Source organism: Chiloscyllium plagiosum, chromosome 14 (assembly GCF_004010195.1).
Source record: "Chiloscyllium plagiosum isolate BGI_BamShark_2017 chromosome 14, ASM401019v2, whole genome shotgun sequence".
NCBI lineage: Eukaryota > Metazoa > Chordata > Chondrichthyes > Orectolobiformes > Hemiscylliidae > Chiloscyllium > Chiloscyllium plagiosum.
The window spans coordinates 3,854,779-3,871,877 of NC_057723.1; the positions used below are offsets into that span (position 1 = coordinate 3,854,779).

General features: G+C 40.4%; 1 protein-coding gene across 1 annotated transcript in view; it reads left to right on the forward strand.

Moving 5' to 3' along the window:
- Positions 1-17,099, forward strand: part of LOC122556419 (protein diaphanous homolog 1-like) — a 350,992-nt gene that overhangs the window by 282,262 nt on the left and 51,631 nt on the right. Inside the window, 1 exon segment of the mRNA XM_043703032.1 lies at positions 2,544-2,676. Within this exon segment, the coding sequence (XP_043558967.1) occupies positions 2,544-2,676 (133 nt within the window).

A 17,099-nucleotide genomic window follows, 5' to 3' on the forward strand; every position in this document is an offset into this window, starting at 1 on the left:
TAAGTGGTAAGTCTGGTTTGTGTACTTTGGGTAATCCAGAAAATCTTGGGGGGCTGTTGCTTTCTGGTTTCATCTTTTGTAGGTCAATCCTGGTTATTAGTCCTTTTTTGTAGGTTCTGTAGTGTGTTGTTTATTCTATTGGTTAACCGTGGCGTGGAGTCACACTCCTTCTGTAGGTAGGTGTCAGTATCTGCTTTCTGAAAATATTGAATCTTGTCCATGATAGCTATCATTCTGTCCTTGCCTGCTGGTACTGATTATGTTCTGGTCATTTTTGAGGGTTTTTAGGGCTTCTCTCTCTCTCTCTCTTTCTCATTGAGGTTGTTCATTTGTCTTTTCTTTGTTAGTAAGGGTACCTTGGTTTGTCTGACTGGTTTATTGTATCTCTTCAGTTAGTCTGTTAGTTCTGAGCATATGCTCTACTGCAGCTAGGAAGTCTATTGTTTTTGCATCCCTGTGGTTGTGGTTGAGTCTCTTGGCTAGTACAGCTTTTTCTATGTCTGTAAGCTATCTGTTGGAGAGGTTTCTTATCCAGGTTTCTATCGTGTTATCTTCTCGCTGTTGGATAGCTTAGTCATTTTGTCTTGTCAAACTGTTCTCATTCTGTACATGGTTCTATTCTATCCTATGGTGATGGTCTGTTGGATTGTCACAGTGCACTTCCAATTGGTGGTTTTTGAAATTAATGACTTTTGGCACACAGTTTTTTTTTATCTGTACCTGTGTAGTCCGTTGTCTGCGTCTGTAATCATAACCTACATCATCCTGAGACTGTTTTCTCTGACTGTTTCCCTTGTGGATTGTTGATTGGTGGTCTGTATCCGACACAGGGTGGTAGTATTTGATTCCTTATCTGACCATTGGGATTCGTGACTACCATAAATCGACAGCCACGCTCAGACACCAACTCACCAGGGCAAAAGACCCTATACCCATCATGTGCAAGACAAATATAATTTACAAGATTCCATGCAAAGACAAAACACTATATAGGACAGAACAACAGACAACTAGCAATCCGCATCCACGAACACCAACTAGCCACTAAATGCCACAATCAGCTGTCACTAGTAGCCACACACAGATGACAAGGATCACAAATTCGACTGAGACAACACAACAATCCGAGGACAAGCCAAACAGAACAGCCAGAGAATTTCTAGAAGCATGAGCTACTGAGACTTTATAAAGCTCTGGTTAGGCCCCATTTGGAGTCCCACACCTCAGGAGGGACATACTGGCACTGGAGCGTGTCCAGCGGAGATTCACATGGATGATCCCTGGAATGGTAGGCCTAACATACGAGGAACAGCTGAGGATCCTGGGATTGTACTCATTGGAGTTTAGAAGGTTAAGGGGAGATCTAATAGACGCTTACAAAATAATACATGGCTTGGAAAGCGTGGACGCTAAGAAATTGTTTCTGTTAGGCGAGGAGACTAGGACCCGTGGGCACAGCCTTAGAATTAGAGGGGGTCAATTCAGAACAGAAATGCGGAGACATTTCTTCAGCCAGAGAATGGTGGGCCTGTGGAGTTCATTGCCGCGGAGTGCAGTGGAGGCTGGGACGCTAAATGTCTTCAAGGCAGAGATTGATAAATTCTTGATGTCACAAGGAATTAAGGGCTACAGGGAGAATGCGGGTAAGTGGAGTTGAAATGCCCATCAGCCATGATTAAATGGTGGAGTGGCCTTACTTCCACTCCTATGTCTTATGGTCTTATGACACTCATCCGTGGACTCCATCAACAAGCACATAGACCGAGACCCAATATACTAATCACTACAATGAACAACTAGAGCTGGCAACCAGCAACAGCAGGAACAGAACCAAATAAATTCCAGAAGAGACAGCACAGGAGCGCTTCACATGAGGCTCCAAAGCACTGAATATGTCACCTAGATAGGGGATGAAACATCTACAAATCAACTTCCCAACTCGGCGAACATACCCACAACTACCACAACTGCACCTGAGCTACAAATCTTTACACAAACCTTGAATGCTGAAAGAGTGCTGTACTGTTGGAAGTGCAGTCTTTCAGTTCAAACATTTATCTGTGGCTGTATCTACTGTCTTGGATGGATATAACAGATTTTATGGTCCTGGGCAGTATTTTTCATTATGCCTATTACTAAAACTGTTTATCTGGTCATTTATATTACTGTTTACAAGATCTTACTGTGCACAAAATGACTGCAGCTCTTCCTTCTCTTACAATTGTGAAGTGGAAGTCACTATAGTCCCAGCAGACCATGTGTTGTTCCCTCATGAGAGAGAATAAATTTAACTGAGGTTGATGCCTCATATGGAGGGCAGGGCCTTTGAGGAGTCCTTAGACTTTACAAAAATCAAACCATACTTCTGAATTGCAAACAAGCCATCCAGCCAACTGCGCTGACTGACTGCCCCCGCCCATTACAGTGTGACTGCATTCCAGAAGTATTTCATTTGTTATAAAACATTGTGAAATGCCCCGAGACCGTGAAAGGCATAATGAAGTACAATTCCTTCTCTCTTTAACTATTTTTTTATCTCTCAGCAATCAGTAATGGAGAACAAGAAAAGGAAAGAAGCTGAAGAAAAAATCAAAAGAGCCAAACTTGCCAAAGAGAAGGCAGAGAAAGAGCGACTAGAAAAACAGAAGAAGAATGCAGCATTTGACATGAATGCAGGTGAGACATTCATGTGTTTTTCCTTTCTTATAGATTTTTGTTAGTCACATTTTATTTCTATGCAGTTTGCCATGAAATCGACATCAAGAAAGGCTTCCATTTGTGTAACACCTTTTAATTTTGTAAAATGTTCAGGATGCTTCATAGGAGTGTTATCAAATAGCAAGCCCCCGAGCTATTACAGATAACCTTTAAGCAGCATCTTAAAACAGAGGAAGATTTAGGAAAGATTTCCAGTGCAAAGGCTTCGGACAACTGCAGGTGCCATCAGTGGCTGAGTAATTAAAATTGGGGATGCATGACGCTTGAATTAAAGCAACGTGGGCCTCTGGAGGATGCTGGACAGAAGGAAATTGGAGATGGGAAAAATTAGACCATGGAGAGATTTGAAGAAAGAGGATGAAAATAATAAAGTAAGAATTTTTTGACTCAACACAGTATGGGTCAGTGAGCAAGGGTAATTGGTGTATGGTATTTCTTATACGTTAGACATTTGAATCAGTTGAAGTTTACAGAGTATAGAATGAGGGAGGATTGTTAAGAGCATATGGAAATAGCCCAGTCTGTTATTATGTAAAATGGAACAAGGGACCAGCTGAAGATTATACGTTAATTGAGCATAATCGGGTGAGAAATTGACTGGGTAACAACCAGTTCAGAGATGTTATGACACATGAGGGGATCTAATTGAAGTTTACAGAATACTGAACAGCCTGGACAGAGTGGACATTGGGCTGATGTTTCCATTGGGAAGAGAAACTAGGACCCGAGGACACAGCCTCAGAGTTAAGGAAGACCCTTTAGAATGGAGATAAGGAGAAACTTCTTTAGTCAGAGTGGTGAATCTGTGGAACTCATTGCCACAGAGGTCTGTGGAGGCCAACTTATTGAATATATTTAGTGCAGAGATGGGTAACTCATTGATTGCCAAAGGGATGAAAGGTTACGGGGAGAAAACAGGAAAATTGGTTTGAAAACTTATCACCTGTAATTGAAAGGCAGAGCAGACCTGATTGGCCAAATAGCCTATTAGTCTTATGTCAGTGTCTAGAGCTATAGAGGCAAAGGACTCCAGTGCTTTTGAAAGTCGTTATTATAGATGCTGTTTCAGTATCAATAAACGGGTGTATTTAGCAAGAAATCATTTGGGCTCAATTTACTACTTGAATTAATAAAGATTGTCGACTGTAAGAAATGAAAATGGCGATTTGTAACACCAGATGGCGGTGTGTTAACACTGGGGTAAAGGAATGAAAGGGATGTACTGTACAATACTGTACTGATACCGTCCTTGAACTGGGAGTGTTCATTGATAGTACCAGCTGCAGATCAGAGCAAAAAAAATTCTCATTCCCATCTTTCCACCTCCTCAATTCCCCCTGTCTAGCTGGACAGTACAAATTCCTTCGTCGGCATGTGCAGAGAAACAATGCAAGAGGCATCCGACCAAGAATTATTTTGAGGACACAGCCTTTATCTGTATCTCTTTGTCCATTTGCTGTATTTAGCACGTTCTTTTTGGGATGCAGATTGAAGGCAGAGGGTGGGTGACTGCTCTTGGTGTCTCACACTGTGTTTAATTTGGCATTTCTTTTTCATTCGAGTGTGAAGCCGACACAGGAAAGCAGTAAGATTAGGCATGCTGTGATTATCACCATTGCACAGATTGTGCTGCTGAGTGCTAAATATCTGACGCAGGTTGCAGTTAAAGCTGTCGATAAAGTGTAAATTCAGTCCGCGTCAGCGAAAAAAAAACACCTTGGAAGAGAGGGTGGAGTAAGAGGTGAGGTCAGGGAAAGACAAAGAGACTGCGGCAATTTACTATGCTGACAAGGCTACACAGATCATTCCACCAAAATTAAATAAATAGGTGCAATGAAAAATATTTTTCTTTTTTTTAAATGAATTTTTTTTAAAATGCTACATCCCAAAACAGAAGTAAAACATAGAGTTTGCTGGATTTTTGATTATCTGCTCTCCATGTAAAACCACAATTTTTAAAAGTACTTTGGTGAAGCTCGGCTCTAAAGCTGCAAAACAACGAATCCTGTAATTTTCTATTTTTTTTTGGAATATAATTTAGCAATTCGATGAAATGCTGGTTATACTTCTCAAATTTGTGTGTTGTTAGTTCGTTCCTCAGGGTGGCAGCACCAGTGTGTACAATTGAGTTGTGGTACTGCTGAGGGAGATTTTCTTTAATTTAATGTAGCAACGGGCGAGGTGATGTTTAGGTCCTTGAAATGATATAATTTAACAGCAAACAAATTCTCCGCGGAACGTGGTTTAAATTTGTAGATCAACAGATTTGTCTTTTTGGCTCTCGGACTGCGGAAATGTGGTTATCTTTCTTAATTCTGTTTTCCTCTAGCACACCGTAAGATTTTCAGCAGATGAGTTAGGTGATTGCTGTGTCTGTCAGTATTTCCTACGGCAGCTTTTTTTCCACCAGAAGGTGGCCTACTTCTATAAACAAACTTCTTTCCGACCCCACCCCACCAAACATGGATTTTATTCCATATTCCTGCCACTCCCGTGTAAGATATTTCATTGTGTTATAACATGCTATTGCGTTATAATACTGCGATGTGTTTTTTTTTTAAACCCTTGTGTGTCGTGTGCAATTTAATATTGCAGATGCAGGACTACCGCATAATGCCAATCCTGGTAGTTTTACATATCGACAATTCAAATGCATTCTTAATATACCGTAGGGGCAGCCAGTAATGATGAACATAGAAAAAACAGTTTTCCACTGAAATGATTTGATATAGGTGATGCAGAATAAGTTAGGAATATTTAAAATGAGTCAAATGCAGAAATGCACATCCAGAATGCAGGAAATAATGAGGTTAAGATGTTACAAAGGTTCACAAGATGTCCCCCAGACCCCACCTTCCTTCCCGAGCTGCACCATGTACTCTGCCGTGGTTTTCAGAGGGATGCAACAGTAAAAAGAAAATGGGCGATTGGTTTATATATTACTGAGTAGCCCTTGCAAATAAAAGAGGAGTAAACTGCTGTGTTCATATCATTATTTCTGAATAATAAAATTAATGCTTAGATTTTTTTTGAAATTCCTGAGTAATTTAGAATATCTATTATTCATTTTGTAATATTCTGCCAGGCTTGAATTTAACTCCTTAAGGACAATATTCCAATTATAGTGTATATTCACTGGGCGAGAGCAGATACAACCTTTGTTCTCTATTTGTCCATTACTGTTAAATCTGAATAAACAGGATTTTTAAGAAATGTATGACAGAAATGGCCTTTCTCACATTCACTGATCTGCCAGGTCCAAGGAATATTTTGTCTCATAATTGATACAACTTGTACCATGAGATGTAATGTGAATGTAGAGTTTCAGCTGCAAAATCCTTTCAGAACTCAGGATTTTAGTTAATAAGTAGACATCTTGTTGCTGCTCGAAAAACTTACGTGAACCTTACTGCAGGTGACATCAATGGTAAATTTAACTTTTCACCTTCCAAATACTGTTTTCCACTTTGAGAAATTAAGTGGTGTTTTACTGTATGGAAGCAGGCATTCAGTCCAATAGATCCAATTTGGTGCGAGTGACCCATGTATTCCTCTTTGTAGCTCTATCAACATATCCTTCTAATCCTTTATTGTGTGTTTTGTCCTACCCCTCCGTGGGATGGGAGAGTCACTGGCCAGGTCAGCATTTGTTACCTTCCACTACACCACCACCATTTTCCCACTGACGTTGCCGAGTAATTGGCCATAGGTTCAAACTCTGACTATATCTATGACCTCATCCCTTTAACATAGTAAAATGTTTCTCTTCACCTGGGGATACCAGATCCGATTGTACTCTTGGTTGCAATCAGTTGACCAAAAATGAGCTCAAACTAGTTCTACTTCTGTGCTGACCAGAACTTATTACTCATTCATTGTTGCTCTGCGAAAGTGGTAGTAGTCCTTTGCCTTAAGCCACATGATAAGTGAATATTACCATGTTCTGACAAGTATTTCCTGAAACATAGCAGTTAGGAGACAACTTAACAATGAATAATGTACCTACAACAGCTCAAGAGTTTCATTTCACAAATTTCCTTTGGCTTTCGAGCCGTTTAAAAAAGACATTGTGGGACAGCAATCACATGTTTTCCAAATCCAGCATCATCCGTGTGGCTCAGTGTTGAAAAGCAATGCAAACATTTAGGTGAAAGCAGAATACAACCATTCAAACTTTTGCTATTTCAAATGTGATTCAAGAATTCTCAAAGTTAACTAATTCTAACTAATAAAAGATTTAGACATGTAAAGAAAACTTCACGTCAGTAGAACTTAATGTTGCCCTTTGGCCAAAGGTATAAGTGTTATTGAAAGATGGTCTATCATCTTGTGGGCAGCACAGTGGTTAGCACTGCTGCCTCACAGCGCCAGAGACCCGGGTTCAATTCCCGCCTCAGGCGACTGTGTGTGGAGTTTGCACATTCTCCCCGTGTCTGCATGGGTTTCCTCTGGGTGCTCCGGTTTCCTCGGCAACGTCAGTGGGAAAATGGTGGTGGTGTAGTGGAAGGTAACAAATGCTGACCTGGCCAGTGACTCTCCCATCCCACGGAGGGGTAGGACAAAACACACAATAAAGGATTAGAAGGATATGTTAGAGCTACAAATTGGCCATGCTAAATTGCCCATAGTGTTAGGTAAAAAGGGGCAAATGTAGGGCAATGGGTGGGTTGCGCTTCGGCGGGACGGTGTGGACTTGTTGGGCCGAAGGGCCTGTTTCCACACTGTAAGTAATCTAATCTAATAATCTGAAGCCAAAGGTCTTTTAAATCCAAAGGTTATCCCTTTTGTTTAAGAAGATAACTTTTGTTGAGTGAGGAAGATGACCAAGTATTTCTTTTTAACCTGTAAGGAATTTTTGCAATTTTTCCTTTTGTGCAGTAGTATTTTGCAATGATTTTTTTCTTAGTTTTGTAAATTAGTTGCAAGACTCATTTCGTTATGCAGAAAAATAATTTCAATTGCACAGCTGTCACGTCAAATGACAGTCGTAGCTATAGGCTTTCTGGGAAGCAGCATCTGTACAGCCTGCACCTTCAGAGCACTAATTATCCCTGCAGGCATTCTAAGACTTCAACCTTAGCAAGCAGTGCTCTATTTTAATTCTCCATTAAGTAATCTCACAAAATTATTAACTCCTTCAGAATCTCAGAATTGATATCATATAGAAGGGCAGGTCATTTGATCTATTGTGTCAGTACTGGCTCTTTGAGCGACCATTTTGATTTAATGCTGTTTCCCTGCCTCTTCCATAAAGCCCTGCATGTTTCTATAGAAATAAGCATCTAATGCCCTCTTGAATGCCCTCTGGTAACTCCTAGTGGGAAAACAAAACAACTTCTCTGAATCTCCACATTGATGCCTTATTAGATAAAATTAGGGTTTAAAAGGTTGATTGTTGAGCTGAGTGGATATATTGTGTGACGTATTGCAGGCTACTCTTTTTTTAAAAAACTATATATAGTAATATGGATGAAAATCCATGACTAGAAGAGTGTGATTTTGGTTACAAACATAAACAATTTTTCATCATACACCACCAAGACTTGATGAGCTAAAGAGCTATTGTTTCATTTTCCAAAGTCTGCCTATCATCTACAAGGAACAAATCAGAAGTGCATTAGAATAGTCTCCACATGTCTGAATGAGTATCGCTCCAATAATAATTGAGAAGTTTGACACCATCTAGAACAAAGCAACTGCTTGATTGGTTCTACATCCAGTAGCAGCAATGTATACCATCCACAAGGTGCAGTGCAGGAAGTCATAAAGGCTCCTTTGACAGTGTATTACACAACCATATAAAAGGATAAGGGCAGCAGATTCATAAGAGAGCCACCAGCTGCAAATTCCCCTCCAAACCACCCACCATTCTCATTTTGAAATAAAACACCATTCCTTCAGTGTCACTGAGTCAGGATTCTGCAACTCCATCCCTAATGGCCTTGTGGGTCTATCAATATCAAATGGATTGCAGCATTTCAAGAAGGCAGCTCAACACCTTGACCTCATGGGCAACTAAGGATGGGCAATAAATGCTGGGTGAGCCAGGGACACCCACATCCAATTTTTTTTTAATAAAAGTAGTTTTTAAGTGGCAAAACAAAATAGGAGTAGTGCAGATCCAAAGGAATTTGGGGTTCGAGATGCAAAGAAAAACTGTAGTAGATACATAAAACAAAACAGGTATAATGGAATATCAGCTTTTATAACTAGAACAAAACTAGAATGGGAAGGAAGCTAAGCTGCATTTATATAAAGCCCCTGTCAAAGCAGATCTAAGAAACAATATAAAATTCTGGGCATTAGAAAGCAGTCGATAGTTGCTCAATTAGTTACAAATCTAGCATTTTTGTAGCAACGTTTGTGAAAAGGTATGGGACAGAATTTTACAGAAGATTAAATAGCAGAAGGACTGCAGTAATTGGAGGGATGAATTTGCCATGGTTTGAGTGCAGCAGACAGCAGCCTGACCAGAGCAAATGCTTCATTGGAGTGTGTAAGAAGACTGTTCACCTGAGTAATGTTCCTTCATTAGGAAGTGTCAGTTCACTTGTCACTTACTGTTATGGTATTGTTGTTATTGCATTTCCTTTGCTCAGTTCATGTCGTCCTCTGAGTGTTATAGTTTATGAATTCTTACCTTTCTGATCATCTGCCTGCAATTGAGGAGCAGCTTCTCCAGTTGTTCATGTGTGCAAACAACAGTATATCTGATCATTGTAAATTCTTCACACTTGAATGGAAGGTCTTTATTACAGGAAACCTCTCCATTCAGAAAATATCGTCCACAGATCCACAGTGAGTGGATGGAGTTAGAATACTGTCACCAGCTACAATCCCATTGACTATCAAAATAGGCTTGAGGGGCTGTTTGGCCTCCTTCCATTCCTATGGGATACAAAAAATTCCATTAAACACCAACCAAAGCTTATATGAGATTTGTCTGCCTTAAGTTATTGATTTTTTTTTGGCAGACCTTTTTTTTTGTCAGGCTTGAATTTTATTATGGATATGAATAGATTACTGAAACAGTTATTGATTTATCTTGACCTCCTCAACTTCAGACTTGGATTATGAAAGGAACAGAGCTGTAGATCTCCTGTCTTTTTCTTTAATACTTTCACCCAGTTTAAGAGTCTGCACAGATTCCTGTTTGAACAAAGAAACATGTTTTTTATTAATGCATGAACTTCTTGGCATTACACTTGAAATTCTTCTCATCATATTTTCCATTGACTGTAATCTAAATGTGGCAACGACATGAAATTAGCACTATCATCCTATCCTTACATTTCTATCAAATGTTTTGATGGTATTGAGAAGAGCTTTGGTCTGTTGATGTCCAATTGTGGAATGACCACATCAAATGCTCTTTTTACTAGTGAGCATCCTTACTGTAATAAAATATCCCAAAATGCTTCACAAGAATGTCCTTAAACATTTGATGCTGAGCTACAGAAGGCAATATGAGGGAACATGTCCAAAGGCTTAGTCAAAGTAGTGACTTTTAAAGGCTGTCCTAAAGGATAGAAGAGAGGTAATGATTTAGGATTGGACTCAGTGTAGAGCCTAGACAATTGGTGGTGGAATGATTGAAACTGGGGATGCTGAGGGGTGGAGAGTAGAGATCTTGAATGCTGTGGATTAGGTGTAACAGACACTAAAATGTTCCAAAGGTAAATGGCTACTTTGCACAAAATTTGCTGATCCGTGGAAAGGTTGGGGCTGGGAGGGGGTGTTGCTGGTGAGGGAAGTCACTTGGGTAATTGTAAGGGCCCTTCAGCTGGGGAATAGAGAATCTAACCACATCTCATCCCTGAAAGTTATCAAAAGGTCATTTCTAATTTCCTGACTGGTTGATCCTGCAACATGGTACTGTTGAAATTCTAGAATCATTTCATTTATTGAACTCCCAAAGCGCTGCTCCAGCAGTCGCTCTCTGCAATTTATGATTTTGCACTGGGATTATTTGTCACACCAACAAAGCAGAATTAAAAAGCGAAGACATTTTTAAAAATTCAGAGCAGCTAGGAAAGCATTTGAAAAGGAAGGACAGATTCCCAATAAGAACCTTGTTTTGAGAGTACAAGAAAGATCCTGTGTTAAGCTAATGGAATCTGTGGGTATTCAGATGATTAAATGTCTACTATAATTGATTGAGTATAGTACAATTTCCTTCATATTGTGTAATGTGCAATATGTTATGGATGTGGGCCGTTTGAATGCCATGTCTGAAATTCCATTAGTGTGAGATTAATGTGCAGGACATGACCACAATTTAACATGTTATCCGTAACTTACTATCACTTTGTTTTCATCAAAATCATTTAAAGTACCTTCCTTATGAAAGTGCTGTCCCTGAGCAGCCTTCTATTGCCTGTTTTACTCCTCCTATAAGATTATTCTGTGATCCCATAAGATTGGTTCAGTTGGTAGTTACGAAGGCAAATGCAATGTTAGCATTCATTTCAAAAGGGCTAGAATATAAGAGCAGAGATGTCCTGCTGAGGCTGAATAAGGCTCTGGTCAGACTGTATTTGGAGTATTTACCTTGTATCTCAGGAAAGATGTGCTGGCCTTGGAGGCAGTCCAGAGGAAGTTTACAAGAATGATCCCAGGAATGAAGGGTGTGTTATATGAGGAGCAGCTGAGGACTCTGAGTCAATATTCAAAGGAGTTTAGATGGATAAGGAGGATATCTGATTAAAGTTTGCAGAAAGCTGAGAGGTCGTGATAGAGTGAACATGGAGATGATATTCCCAGGACAGACCAGGATGTGAAAGCATGACCCTTTAGAACTGATGAGATGGGGAATTTCTTCAGCCAGAGAGTAGTGAATCTGTGGGACTCATTGCGGTAGAAGGTGTGGAGGCAAAGCGCAATTAAGACAGATGAGTAAATTACAGGGAGAAGGCAGGCAAATGGGGTTGAGTCATGATCAAATGGTGGGGCAGACCTTCTGGGCTGAATAGCCTAATTCTGTACTTGTATCTTATGGTCTTTCTTTTACTATTTACTAATTAACTTGCTGTTCTCCCCTATACTGGATCAATCCCTCCATTGTATGAACTTCTATTACAAACAACAAAATCAGTTATATTTCCAATTCAGTGGAGTAAACCTTCAGAGTCGTTTGATGCTTCTTGCTCCCATGAAAGGAATCACTGAATTGTCTCAATTAGCTTTGCATTGCTGCTTTCCCCATCATTTGGGAAGACAAGGTTGACTGACATCTGTTTCAACGGTTGCCATCAGTAGTGCGAACGCAGTTTTTTTTCTCCTTCCTGAAATATTTAACACCTTTAAGATCTAGTGAGAAGGCTATATATAGCACAACTTGGTAAACATGAGAGTTTGAGTGTCCTTGCTGACATTGGCAGTGGACAGCATAATCAATTACTGGAAGGAGCTGGATACTAAATGAAAGAAGAGATGGTGGAAGAATGAGATATGTCTTAATTCCTGAAGAAGGGCTTATGCCCGAAAAGTCGATTCTCCTGCTCCTCGAATGCTGCCTGGCCTGCTGTGTTTTTCCAGCATCACATTTTTCAACTCTGGTACTCCAGCATCTGCAGTCCTCACTTTCTCCTATGTCTTAATTTGCAGCTGGACTGGAATACATTTTGCTTATGCTTTTCATTCTTCTGTATCAAATGGATGCAAAGATTTACATTCCATTTCAGAAGTGAAAATGCATTACAAAGAACTTACAGCACAGAAACTAGTCATTTGGCCTAACTGACCTATTGTGGACTGTTTATGCTACACTGGAGCCTTCCTCCACCTATCTTCATAGAGTCGTAGAGTTGTACAGCACAGAAAACGACTCATCCATGCAGACCAGTATCCTAAATTAATCTAGGCCCATTTGCCAGCATTTGGCCCATATCACACTCAAACCTTCCTACTCCTATACCTTTTTAAATGGTGCAGTTCTACCAGCTTCCACCACTTCCTCTGGCAGCTCATTCCATACATGCACCTCTGCAGGATAAAGTTGCCCCTTAGTTCCCTTTTAAATCTTTCCCCTGTCACCTTAAACTATGCCCTCTAGTTTTGGACTGTCCTATCCTGGAGAAAAGACCTTTCCTATTTACTATATCTATGCTCCTCATGATTTTATAAACCTCTATAAGGTCACCTCTCAGCTTCTGATGCCCAAGAGAAAATAGCCCCAGTCTATTCAGCTTCTCCTTATAGCTCAAACCATGCAACCCTGGCAACATCCTTGTAAATCTTTTTTGAACCCTTTCAAGTTTCACAACATTCTTCCTATAGCAGAGAGACCAGAATTTCACACAGTATTCCAATAGAGACCCACCAATGTCCTGTACAGCCACAACATGACCTCCCAATTCCGATACTCAATGCTCTGACCAATAAAGGCAAGCATACCAAATGCTATCTTCACTATCCTATCTACCTGTGACTTCACTTTCAAAGAACAATCAACCTGCATTCCAAGGTCTGTTGATTTCAGCAATTCTCCCCAGGACCTTACAATTAAGTGTTTAAGTCCTGCCCTGAATTGCCTTTCCAAAATGCAGCACCTCACATTTATCTAAACTCCATCTGCCACTCTTTTGATCACGATTCCGTTGTACTCTGAAGTAACCTTTTTCGCAGTACACTGTGCCTCCAATTTTGGTGTCATCTGCAAACTTACTAGCTATACCTTCTATGTTCCCATCCAAATCATTTATATAAATGACAAAAAGCAGTAGACTCAGCACCAATCCTTGTGACACACTGTTGGTCACAGATCTCCAGTCTGAAAAGCACCCATTCATCACTGTCCTCTGTCTTCTACCTTCAGGCCAGTTCTGTATTCAGGTAGTTAGTTCCCCTTCTATTCCATGTGATCTAACCTTGCTAACCAGTCTACCATGAGGAACCTTGTCGAGCACCTTACTGAAGTTCATGTAGATCATGTCTATTGCTCTGCTCTCGTCAATCTTTGTTACTTCTTCAAAAAACTCAATCAAGTTCATAAGATACGACTTCCCATGCACAGAGCTAAGTTGACTATCCATAATCCGTCTTTACCTTTCCAAATACATGTAAATATACATGATTATTATATTTATCAATCTTATACTTGCATCTGTGTCTCCCTTATTGCTTTGCAAGCAGCAAAAGACTTGTATAGTTTGTTTTTCAATCACTAAGATGAATTAGCACTAGTCCACAATGCAGTACACGCATTGTTTGTCCAATGCTGGGGTATTATTGCATCACAATATATCTGTCAATCTGTCGGTGTGATATCTATTGATGAAATACTAATCGATCACAAGGAAGTTAGAATGACAGTGAAGCACTTTTTAAAAACACGGTCATTGCTTTATCATCGCAACTAGCAGTGCTTGTAAAGTATTGAAAAACTAAGTAGATTGAATATTTTGCAACAAAGCCTGTCTCTTTTAGAAGACTTGCTGAAGCCAGACTCTCAGAATGTGAGCTGTTCTGTACAGCTGTCAACTTAAAAGCCACAGGACCACTCTTAAAACAGCACCTGTGTCTACTTACTCAGACAATAGTCAATGCAGAAGGCCATTTATTTTCATACAGTTTTATCTATATTCTGAAGTTTACCCTGTTGGAGTAAACACTAGTGTTATTTTGAGCAAATCTATAATGGTTGTGAATTTCTTAATCTCAAATGAATTCCATGGTATTTGTAGATTCCAGTTGCAAAAATGTACAGTCTACATTAGGATACTGTTTAAAAAGGTCATAATCATACCTAATGGAGTTTCTGAGGTTAAAAAAGAAATAGCAAAAGTGTAGATTATAATTTTCCAAAGTTCTACAGTAAGATGAACAATGCCAGAGACTGGGGAAAAAAAAGCAAATGCAACACCCCTATAGGAAAAAGGGAGGTAGAGAAAACACTGCGAAGCCAGAAAGCAACTGAGAGGCTGGTAAATGACTCATCATCTGTAACCTAGGAAATATTTACCAAACCCACAGGTAACCAATTTCAGCCAAGCAATATACATACAAAAGGAAACACTAAAAAAACAAAATTGCTGGCAATATTCCACGGGTCTAGTATCATCTGGAGGGAGAGAGACTGAGTTAGAGTTCTAACAGAAGATAGAGGAGAAAGTGAGGTCTGCAGATGCTGGAGATCAAAGTTGAAACTTTATTGCTGGAACAGCACAGCAGGTCAGGCAGCATCCAGGGAACAGGAGATTCGACGTTTCGGGCACAGGCCCTTCTCACTATGGAAAATAGAAGTATTGTTGACATTTTGATAGCAAATTTCTTTTTGTTTTTGGTTAACTTTTATATTAAAGTTAGTATATGGTATATCAATCATTTGGTATGAAATTATTGCTTGCTTATTTCACAAATAAATACATTAGAATTGCCATGAGAGGTTACTAAAAGATAAATAAATGCAAATCATTTGTGCTTTATTATTCTCTTTTATTGTTTCACTATTAAGAAATATACATTATCAGTTTATACAAACAAAATGGACATTAAATTAGCTGGAGTGAGTGTAGATAAAACTGGAGATTGGGACTCTGTTTTTGGAGACTACAGCTTGTCCAAATGGAAATGGGACCTCTAATCTAGAAGTCCCACCCTCAGTTCCGACTGATCCTGTTTTCATGAGTAGGGGAAAGGGGCAGGATAAGATTCCTCATTATGGGAAACCTGAACTCGACATGCCCCCATAACATAACTAGAGTCAAAGTACACAGTGATCAGAAACAGCACTGAAAGAAATACTTGGGGGTCAAATTTTTGTGGCTCAGAGGTGGAGAGGGGCTCTTCCAAGAGTGCAGAGATGCTGTGGATTTCCTCTGCTTTTAATCACTCAATATTCCAACTGCTGTCCTCTCCAACTAGTCTCCTTCCTCACTCATGCTGTCAGGAATCATTTCCATGGGTCTCCAGTGATGGCCTGACCCTCTGTGACATTCTGCTTTTGACCAGTGGTGAAGAATCATGACTGATGTGTTCAAATAAGGTACAAGAGTTCAAACCCACTGGGTGTCTTGGTTAGATGGAATGTCAGTTGCTTTGACTGGTGCACCCGTGATTTCAGCCCCCAAAGTTAATGCAGATTCCCATACCTGTTAAATGTTTTAAAAACTAATTCAAGGGATATGGACATCACCTCTGGGCCACCCGGACGAACCAACCCAACCACCCTGTAGCACAGCATTTCAACTCCCCCTCCCACTCCACCGGGGATATGCAGGTCATTGGACTCATCCACCGCCAAACCACAACAACCCGACGGTCGGAGGAGGAGCGTCTTATCTTCCGACTGGGAACCCTCCAACCGCAGGGGATGAACTTGGACTTCACCAGTTTCTTCATCCCCCCTCCCCCCACCTTGTCTCAGCCGGATCCTTCCCGCCCGGCACCGCCTTCCTGACCTGCTGTCTTCTTCTTGACCTCTCCGCCTCCATCCTACTCCGACCTATCACCCTCACCTTGACCTCTTTCCACCTATCACATTTCCAACTCCCCTCCTCCAAGTCCCTCCTCCCTACCTTTTATCTTCTCCTGCTGAACACTCTCTGCTCATTCCTGAAGAAGGGCCTGTGCCCGAAACGTCGAATCTCCTGTTCCCTGGATGCTGCCTGACCTGCTGTGCTGTTCCAGAAATAAAGTTTCAACTTCTAACAGAAGATCACTGGCCTGAAATGTTAACTTCTTTCTTCACAAATGCTGCCAGAACTGCTGAGTGTTGCCAGATTTTTCTGTGCTGTTATTTCAGGTTTCTAGCATCCACAGTCTTTGCTTTTCTAAATGGCAAATTGCCTTTGATTAATTGTGTAGAGTTCTTTAAAGATATAGTAGAGAAAGTGGAGTGAAAGTGTCTGCCCTTGACACCAAAGGCATTGTATTTGACTGAGGTGTGACATCAATAAACACTGGCAAACTACAGCCAATGGAATTGTGGGGGGGGAGGAGAGAGGAGAATTCTCTGTTGGCTGGAGTCATAGCTAGCATAAAGGAAGATGTTTGTGATTGCTGGAGGTCAGTCATTATCAGCTACAAGGTAATTTCTGCAAAAGTTCTTCAGCTAAATGTCTTAGCCCCTTCCATCTTCAACTGCTTCACCAATTACCTTCCATCGTAAGGTCAGAAGTTGGAATATTACAATGTTCAGTATCATTCATGAATCCTAAGAGACTTAACTAGTCCATGTCCAAATGCAAGAAGACCTAGACAATCTCCAGATGTCGATGACCAGTAGCAAGTAACATGTGTGTCATGCAAATGCCAGGCAATGAGAGAAAACCAGGAAAAGAGAATCTAGTCATCACCCCTTGACAATCAGTGACATTACCATTGTTGAATCCCTCACTATCAACATCCTGGGAGTTACCTTTGACAGAAACTGAATTGAA